Source organism: Meriones unguiculatus, chromosome 1, assembly GCF_030254825.1.
Source record: "Meriones unguiculatus strain TT.TT164.6M chromosome 1, Bangor_MerUng_6.1, whole genome shotgun sequence".
Lineage (NCBI taxonomy): Eukaryota > Metazoa > Chordata > Mammalia > Rodentia > Muridae > Meriones > Meriones unguiculatus.
The window spans coordinates 5145141-5155312 of NC_083349.1; the positions used below are offsets into that span (position 1 = coordinate 5145141).

At 51.6% G+C, this 10172-nt stretch overlaps 1 protein-coding gene across 1 annotated transcript; it reads left to right on the forward strand.

Annotated features, from left to right (window-relative positions):
* The first annotated feature begins 514 nt into the window (after positions 1-514).
* LOC110541103 (formyl peptide receptor-related sequence 4-like) lies at positions 515-1631 on the forward strand. Its single transcript, XM_021627911.2, is given in 2 exon segments — positions 515-1423; positions 1425-1631. Coding segments are annotated over 2 exon segments (1116 nt in total).
* Positions 1632-10172: the final 8541 nt, after the last annotated feature.

The following is a 10172-nucleotide window of genomic DNA, read 5'->3' on the forward strand; positions in this document are numbered from 1 at the left end:
CCAGGCCACCAGCTGCTGCTTGGGTACGCCAGATACACGCATCACCCACTTACCAGTGAGCTCAGGGCCCAAGGGGATAAGAGGTAAGTGGGTAGGACCTGAGTCTAAATCCTGAGCTGACCCTCAAGAGTCAGAGGACTGGGGCATGGGACAGGCCCAGCTCCTGAATCCCCACTTTTGGCCTTGGAGGGGCTTTTCATCCAAACTAGCTGGGACATAGGCCTTGAACCTGAAGAGTCTGTGTTCTTTAGAATGGAGGGAGGTGGTAGGGATGAAGAGGAGGGCATGGGGAGCAAGCATCTGACAAAAGAAGCCGGGGAGGGGTACCCAGGAAGGGGAGAGCCAGGTAGGATTTCCTCTTTCTAGACTCATGTCCTGGGGAACCAGAGAAGGTATAGAACAAGGGAGAGTACGGAGGGTGGCCAGCAGAGTGAGTGAGTGAATGAGTGTGTATGTGTGTGTGTGTGTGTTCTAACGTGGAGGCTTTGTTGGCCCCTCCAGCTCCATATAGCCCATGGAGGACCCTGTGGAGATGCAGCAGCCAGCACCCCTGGGAACGCTGTACCTGCCCTGGGCGATTCTTTCTCTCCTCTACTCTCTGGTGGCAGTTGTCTCTTACCTCCTGGACATGGTCAGCCACAGCCTGCTGGCCCAGACTGGAGGATCCCTCCTTCCTGCCCCTCTATCTGCAGCCTGGTTTGGCCACCAGCTCATAGCTGACATCATCTTCCTGGGGCTCCTGCCACTCAGCCTCATCTGGACCCACACCTGCTGGCTTCTGGGTCTCGTCTTCTGCCACCTGGACCTACATCTGGCCTTCTTGACCTTCTGTGCCAGTGGCCGGCTGCTGGCTCATGTGGCCGCTGACCACTGTACCTCCTTGCTCCAACCATCCTGGGCACTGAGTCATCATATAGTTCGCCAAATAGTTATCTGGGCTGGTGGATTCTGGATCCTTCTGCTGGGCCTGGCTGGGAGAGCCCTCGGAACGCTGAGGAATCGAACTGGCCAGGGTGGGCCTTTCAATAGGACACTGATCCTGGAATCCCTCAGGCATGACCAGGACCTTTGGGCCTGGAACCCCATGGTGGACCAGCTGGTATTTGGCTTCGGGGTGCCTCTGGGGATACTGAGTGCTTTCCATCGAATGGTGCAGGAGCAGCTGCGCCTGGCCAGGGTCTCAGGAAGGCCTCCGCTGCTGGGCCTGCCAGGAGCCACTGCAGCCATGTTGTTCATCTGTTGGTTTCCCTTCCACCTGCTGCTGCTGCTGAGGTTCCTGGACATGTGGGGGTCCAGACTGCAGCTGGGGGATGTGTGGGTATTGCTGAGACCACTTGGGCTCACTCTGCTGGGATCAACTAGCTTTTTCAACCCACTGCTGTATGTGTGTATGAACAAGGACATCCGTGGCCGGCTGGGCCAGGCCTTTGTGGTTCCCTGGAAGGGAAGGAGACAAGGAGGCAGAGGAACCCTGGGCACTGGGGATGGAGGCCAAGAAGCTCTGTGACAGCCTGAGGGAGAAGGGCACAGTCTGGGCTGCGGAGCTCCTGTCTTCTGAAAATGTGGGGTGGGCTGAAATGAAGGCACAGGTGATAGGAAGAGAGGAGGAGGAGGAGGAGAGAGAGACTTAGAAAAGCGGGACAGAGACCCAAAGATAAAAAGACAGAGATTGAGTTGGAGGGGTGAGTGAGAGGAGAGGAAAGAGAGGAGGTGGTGTATAGAGGGGAGTTTGTAGTCACACAGAATGTGGCAGACAGAGATCCTGACAGGGAGCAGGGGTGACAGACAGGGCAGAGATGAAACCAGGAGGCTCCAATAAGGTATGTAAATAGAACTGGTGTGAGGGAAGAATAGGGAAAGAGAGAAGGCAGGCAGACTGGGAGATCTGACAGAACAGGTGAGGTAGCTAGCCGTTCTGGCCTGGTCACCAGCCACCCCTGCTGGCCCAGAACTGAGCAGCCCAAAGCCCAGTACTGGTGCTGGGACAGTCCCATCCATTATCCATAAACCTGGATGCTTACCCCATAGGTGGTTCACAGAGAGACCCGCAGGACTGGACCTCTGGAGGAGCTGCTTTCTGCAGGTGTCTGCTTCTGGGATGTTGAAAATCCCAAGTCCCTTCTAACTAGACCTCCCCTCTAGGGATGGAACCCAAGGCTTTGCACATGCTAGGGAAGAGCCCTACCACTGAGCCTCATCCTAGCCCCTTCACTGGGGGACCCAGGCAGGGCCTCTACCAATGAGCCACACTCCAAGTCCTTACTGGGGCATTCTAAAAAGTGCTCTTCTCCCATGCCACCTCTCAATCTCAATGTGAAGTCCACATGTTTCTGGGTCGTTCCTAGAGGGTGGTCTTTTTTTTTTTTTTTTTAAGACAGGTGCTTATTCTGTAGCTCAGGTTGGCCTCACACACGGTGATCCTTCTGCCACAGGGCCTTCTTCCAGTACTGGGATGACCAGCCCGCACCACCACCATCACATCTGCTGTCCTGAATCCTTGAGGCAGGATAAAGGGGGAAGTTTAAGGGATGCGCATGGAAAGGGAAAAGACTCCTCACCACAGAGTGTGGCTGAGTCACACCAATTGAGAGTCAAGAATCCCAGCACAGCCAACACACGCGGGCCAGCGTGGTAGCTGGTGGTAAAACCCTCGCTGTCGAGCCTGACAACCAAATAGCAGGAGGAGAAAACTGATTTCTGCGGGTACTTTGACCTCCACGTGAGTGCTGTGGCACCCATGCCACCTTTCATCAAAACCAAAACAAAAAACCTTTTGTTCTGATGGCTGCCTATGTAAAAATAACACTCCTTTACATGGAGCTATTTTCAATATGAAGGTTAAAATAGAAACGGACCTTGCAGAAGTCTGAAGTGTCCGTGGCCATGCTCCTTTTATAGCTGTAGCCTGCGAGCTCTAAAGAATTTAAAAAACAACTTTCTGGGGATCTCACAAACAAGACTGCAAACTGTGTGCAAGTCAGAGTATCCCCTAGCAACCCTGTGGACCACTGGTTTCGTCTTGAGAACCGTAGTCTTTTCAGGTGAACCCTTTTTTCTTACCAAGAAAAAGGAAAAAATATGTTCCTCTGAAACTTTAAAAAACAAAACCAACCAACCAACCAACCAACCAACAAGCAAACCGGAACATGTGGGCAGGGATCTCTTGGGCCCCTCACTTGAGGGTGGTGCTGTCCTGAGAAGCTCTCACCAGGTGTGTGCAGACTCTTCTGAGCATTCTCTAGATCAGAACTCTTGGGGCCAGAGGGATGGCTCAGAAGTTAAGAGCTTCAGCCGCTCTTCCAAAGGATCAATGTGCACCATGCACCCATCTGCAACACGCACCCATCTGCAGCTTAGCTCCAGGGAGGCCAGATGCCCTCTTCTCTCTCCATGGGCACTGAGCTTATGTGCACAGATACATATACTTTAAAATAATCTATTTAAGCCGGGTACGGTGGTGCATGCCTGTAATCTCAGCACTTGGGGAGGCAGAGGCAGGTAGACTGCTTTAAGTTTGAGGCCAGCCTGGTCTACAGAGGGAGTCCAGGACAGACAGGGCTCTGTTACAAAGTGAAACCCTGTCTTAAAAAACAAAAAGCAAGGGCTGGAGAAATAGTTCAGAGGCTAAGAGCACTGGCTGCTTGTCCAGAGGTCCTGAGTTCAATTCCCAGTGCCCACACAGTAGCTCACAACCTTCTATAATGAGATCTGGTTCCCTCTTCTGTCATGTAGGCCGAACACTGTATACATAATAAATAAATCTTTTAAAAAAAGCAAAACAAACACAAAAAGATATTTTATGTGTTTATGATGGGTCTGCATTCTTGTGAGACTGCAGGTCTGCATGTGACCTGTGTGAGGTCAGAGGGCAACCTGAAGATGTTGGTTGCACCTTCCACCTTGAGTCAGAGTCCTGTGGTTTGAATAAGAATGGCCCCCATAGGCTCGTATATTTAAATGCTTAGTGGCCAGGAGTGGCACTGTTTGAGAAGAATTAGAAGTAGGGAGCCTGGCCTTGGAGGAAGCACATCACTGGGGGTGGGCTTTGAGGACCAGGCCCCGGGTGGCTCTGTGCCTGTGGATCAGGGTGTAAGCTCTCAGCTGTTTTTCAGCACCATGCCGACTTTGTCAGACACTCACCACAGTGATGAACACGGACTAGCCCTGTGAAACTGTAAGCAGTCTCCAGTTAAAGCTTAGTTTTATGAGCTGCCTTGGTCATGGTGTCTATCGCAGCAGTGGAGTAGACACTTAGACAGGTGTCTGTGTGGTGTCTGCCCCCGTATAGACTAGAGTAGCTGCCCCTTGAGTTTCCAGTGGTTCTGTGTGCCCTCCATTCTGGCACAGAAGTGCTAGGGTTACAGCCTCATGCTTCCATACCTGGCATCATGTGAGTTTTAGAATGTCAGACTCAGGTCCTCATTTTACTCAGCAAGTACTTTTAACCCCTGAGCCACAGCCTTAACCCCAAAATCATTTTCTTTTTGAGATTTACTTTTAAGTATTTATATGTGAGTGTTTTGCCTACATGTATGTCCGTCTGCACCACAGGTATACAGTGCCCCAGAGGCATCAGCTCCCTTGCAATGGAGTCACAGAAGGCTGTGAGCTGCCCTGTGCTGGGAATCCACACAGGTCCTTTGGAAGGACAGCCAGTGTTCTTAACCACTGGGCCATCTCTCCAGCCCTAAGATTGTAACTTGATTCCAGCTCCACTTCACACTGACTCCTGAAGCTGGAGAGATGGCTCGGTGGTTAAGAGCCCTTACTGCTTTTGCAGAGGACCTGAGTTTTGCGTTTGTTTTCCAGCATCCATGTCTGGCAGTTAGTAGCTGCATATTACTCCAACCTCAGGGGATCTACATGGACACCTCCTTACATACATGCACATTTACACACATACACACACACACACAACCCCCAAATACATGTAATTTAAAAATAAAATATAATCAAGGGGTGATAGCTTACTCCTTTATCCCAGTAGGGAAAGACAGGCAGATCTCTGTGACTCTAAGGCCAGTTTAGTCTTACATAGTGAGTTCCAGCTAACTTGACTCAGAAACACATAAACTGATTAATATAATCTTTAAAGCGCATAGAGTAATTCTGGTATATAGCAAGCATTTATTTTTTAAAACAAGCATAGTGGCGAAAAAAACAAAAAAGACTCTCATCTTTGTCTGAGTAGAGGTCTCTGAAAGAATTTCCCAGGCAGCAGAGCTACCTCTGAGAAGCAGCGCTCAGCTTCCTCCCTGTAATGAGCAGCCTCAGAACCCCAACTGCCCATTCATAAACGCTCTGGGGAGCGGTCAGAGCAGAATCGATGCTCCACCCCACCCCAAGCCCAGGGCTGGGAACTGACAAAGCTCATCCATCTCCACTGGACTGCGGTTGAGAAAATGCCAAGCTGATAGCTCCCCAAGGACCCAGAAACCTCATAAATGGTCAAGGCCTTGGGGGAAGCAGGGATTGTGGAGGACGCAAAATGTTGACTTGGTTATGCGGTTGAAAACCGCTGGCAGCCAAGCCCACCTGGGGAGAGAAGGGGGTGAGGTAGGAAGGGATGCTTTCCGGAAGCCTTTGGGGAGGACTTGCGAAATAGAGGCTGCAAAGGGCACCTCAGCGCTCTGGAGTGTGTCTGGGCCACAACAGGTGGAAAGCCACGGGTGTGGCTGCTCAACCATTTTTGAGTTACAAGGCTAAGGATATAGCAGAGGGGCCAGGCGGGGTGCGGGGGGGGGGGGATTGGTGCAGGGTAGTCCCGGGTTGGAGAGAGGCCACTCTACTAACCGGAGGGGCGGGGTGGGGGGCGGGGAGACGGGGAGGAGGAGGCTTGTTGGGAAGTGCCGAGGACAGAGCCTAGGCAGGAGGCTCGGTGTCCTTTGCAAATTCAAACCCTATGGCCAATTAGAATCTGGGAAGATGGTCCGACATCGCCACCATGCGGCTCTCTCTGATTTTGTAGCCAAGGAGTCTGCATTTGAGGACAAAGGGTGCTGGTACCGGCTCTGGTCAATGGCCGTGCGGTCGCCAGTTCAGCTCGGTCTCAAAGTGTTTGTAACCCACTAAAACTGCACCGGTCTGAGCTAAACAGACTCACAGATATGTTCGTGACTGGAAATTTTAGTCCGTGCCCTGCAGACCCAGTGCATACCGTGTTCAGAAGCCACTGCCTTGGATACTGGGCCGAAATGAATTTGCATGGGCAGCTGTTGTCCCTCAGGGCATTCACTTGGAGAGGTTGGAGAAGGTGATTGTGACTGAGCATGCTGCTAACAGATCCCCTCTATTCGGTGTTCTAGATACTTCTGTAAGAAAGGGATTTGATAGCAGGTAATACCGGTTGAATAGGCGTTTGCTAAGACAAGAAAAAAGGTGGGGGAGGGGGGAAGATGTGTTAGCATCCCTTAAAATAACCTAGAAAGGAATTACATCCACCCGGTCCCTTCACACAGTGGCAACATCTGCTCATACCTTTGATCTCCAGCAATCCTTAGTGTGGCCTTCTGTTAAACAGATTTCCTCCTTTGCCTAGCAGGGATGCTCACAGATAAGTGACAAGCTATCTGGTGTCAGGTGGGGAATCGGACCCCAGAAGTCTTCCTCTGTGCTCTGGCACTCACAGCTGAAATGTCCTTCAGATCCCATGTGCCCCTAGAGACTCCTACTCATTCTTTAAAGCCCAGATCAGGTGCTCCATCCTCCAACTATAAAGCACAGGTCATCATTCCTACCTCAGTTCCCAGCACTCCTCCCTCAGACCCAGAGGTTCAGACTCCAGCATTCCTCCCTCAGACACATGAATCCAAGCTCGACACTCCTCCCTCAGACCTAGGAGGTTCAGCCTAACCCTCCTCACTCAGACTCTGAGGTCCAGGGCCCAGCCTCCTCCCTCAGACCTAGGAGGTTCAGCCCAATCCTCCTCACTCAGACTCTGAGGTCCAGGGCCCAGCCTCCTCCCTCAGACCTAGGAGGTTCAGCCCAACCCTCCTCACTCAGACTCTGAGGTCCAGGGCCCAGCCTACTCTCTCAGACCTAGGAGGTTCAGCCCAATCCTCCTCCCTCAGACTCTAGGCCCAGGGCCCAGCCTCCTCCCTCAGATCTAGGTACCATGTTTCCACTTTTCTCCTTCCCACTGAGATCCATGGCTGTGTGCAGTCCATGGACCTATGAGGAGAAGGGCTATTGTGTGTGTGGAGGGGTGCTTAGGGATCAGGGAGCCTTGGTCTGATGCTGTCACATTTATTAGATCTCAGAGGCCAGAGCAATGGTAGAGCAGGCGGAGGCCAGGCTGGTGGACTGGGAAATCATGCCTTTTCACTGCTGAGCCTAGAGCAGAGATAGAAGTATGATGGAGACACATGACAACTCAGTACAGAAAAAGCTACAAAGCCAAACGAAGAGAAACATGAGACAGGCCCCTCCTGTACTGTCCTCCCCTCACCTTGTTGAAGAAGTAGATGGAGGCCAGGATGGTGAACACCGCCATGGCCAAGGTCACATTCTGAGGGAGGAGGTCATGAGTCAGCTCTGTCCCCTCCCTTGCCTCCGCCCCTGCCCCAGCCCCTTCACCTGTCCTCACTTCCTGCAAGTTCATGGCCATGGCTCCTAGCCACTCGGGTGCTCGACTTCCCTCCTCCAGGCTTCTAAGTTGGACAGGAAAGGTCTCAAGAATGGGAGGGGGTTGTCGGGGAGACCAGAATGGTGACCATGGTGACCAGGGAAGGGCATTTTGGGTAGAAGAGACATTCATACTGGGGATCAGAGAGAGGGGTATGTGGGTATGGAATGTCACATGTGGCACCTAAACCCAGCATCAAGACCTTATGAGAGTACACAGTCCGGACCTGGATCTCCACACTGAGCTCTGTTTTCTCCCCTGGTGGTGCTGGGGAGCCATGGGGGAGTTGAGAGCAGGGAGGGAGCAGATTGGCTCTGGTATTTTGAGGCAGGAGAAGGCCTGAGGTGTGGAGAATGGGTCCAACGGCGCAGGCAAAAGGTCATCCTTGTGTCTGCCAGATGCAAGGTGGGAATGACAGTCAGCAGTTAGACTAGAATTTGGTTCCCGGTTTGTGAAGATGGCAGGATGTTCATGATGGTGTGAAGCATGGTGGCAGACAGCATCTGACTTCTGGACCACAAGGACAGCAAGTCACTTTGACTCTGAGCACCCAGGTTCCTAACTCTGTCCTCTATACTTTAGAGTGGGAGCTAGAGAGGAGAGGGCAGCTAAACACGTGTGCGTGGAACTGCCTCCACCCCACAGATTGCTGCCAGCTGTACACAGAGGGCTATTCATGGGAGAAGCCCAGCCCTTTGCAGTGATGCCCCAGGCTGGACACTGAGGGGGGCAGACAGGATGGGAAGCCTCCATAAGGAATGTCTGTGGGGCTTGAATTCCAGTTCTGACACCTGCAGGTGGGGTGACCTCAGGTGAGTCACTTGAAGATGTCTGAGCCATTTTTTGGCTTGTAATATAAAGAAAACATGTCCCCTAGGAAAAGGGCTGGAGATAGCCCAGAAGGTAAAGTGCTCACCACTTAAGTTCAAGGTCCTGAGTTTGATTCCCTAGCACCCCTATAAAAGGCCAGGCAGGCATGGCACATGTCCCTGCCACCTAGGCTCTTGGAGATGGAGATAGGAGGATACCTAGGGCTTGCTGGCGAATCAGTAAACTCCGGGTTCAGTGAGAGCGATGAGAAGAGGTGGAAAACAATCAAGAAAGTCATTTGACACTGGGCCCTGACCTCCACAAAGGGAAGAGAACTTATGTTTGTGGTGCAGATGTTCCTCCAGGCCAGGGTGGGAATTTGGCTGAAGAGGCTCACAGAACTCCTGAGCATTTCTCCGGACTCACAAGTTATGTGAGCAGCAGGTGGTCGCTGCCTTGGAGGTGCACAGAAGGCTTCAGCGACACATCTGTCTTTCTTGCACCATCCATCTGTGGGGCCCCTGTTGCCACAGCTGCCTTTGAGCCACAATCCTGTGAGTGATCCTAGTAAACTAACGGGTTCACCAGGCTGGACTCCGAAGGAGTAATTTCTTGGGTCCACTGCTGCTTTCTGTTGGGACTGGAGTTCAAAGTCACCTTGAGCTACATAGTGCATAGAGAGTTCAAGTGCAGCCCGAGACACACAAGACCCTGTTAAAAAGTGAATAAGCCAATAAATAAAATAAAAATTAAGGGCTGTCAAAATGATTCAGTGAGTATCCTGTTGACAAGCCTAGTTGAATGAGCTCATTTCCGAGAACCCACATAGTAGAACAGAACTGACAAGTTGTCCTCTGACCTCCACGTGCGACAGGACAAGTGTTATACATTTTAATGAAGAGAAAGAATAAACACATGTATACACAAAGAGAGAGGCAGAGGACACCAGATTATAGAACCCAGTGGTGATGTGACATGGAAGGAAGGTGGCACATGGCTGGCTTTAAAAATGGAATTGTGGAATATAGATCCCAGAGCTGGGAAAGGCAGGGGGGAGTGTTCTCCTTCATAGCTGGTAGTGAAAGCGTGGCCTGAGGACACCTTGATTTCCTGCCAGTCACACAAACTGTGGCCCTGGGACCTTCAGGAAAGCTTGGGGGTCCCAGGTCCTCTGCTGTTGCTTGGTCGGTGGTCAGCACAGGGAATGAGCACCCGGGAGGCAGATGCCGCTCTCTCTGTGGATAGAATTTGGTCACCATTCCATGTTGTTCTGTGGTTTTGTGTCACTTATAGCTGCCTCATGTATTGCTTTGGGATTAACAATTTTTTTCCCCTGAGACAGGGTCTCACACTATGTAGCTCTGGCTGTCCTGGAACTCACTACATAGACCAGGCTGGTCTTGAACTCCCAGAGATGTACCTATTCTCTGCCTCCTGAGTGCTGGGATTAAAGGTGTGCCTGGCTGGGATTAACAGAATTTTTGGAGCCATGGTAGGTAGTACATGCCTGTTATCTGGGCACTTGGGAAGCTGAAGTTGGGGTGTTGGGAGTTCTAGCCACCCCGGGTTACAGAGTAAGCTCAAGGCTAGCCTGGGCAATGCAGTGCAATTCTTTCTACAACAGTTAAGAAGTGTGTGTGTGTGTGGGGTGTTGCTAAAGATGTAGTGTACGGTACTTTCCCAGCATGTGTTCAAATACTAGCAGTACTGAACAAGATCCAGCCTTTTGGCTGCTTTT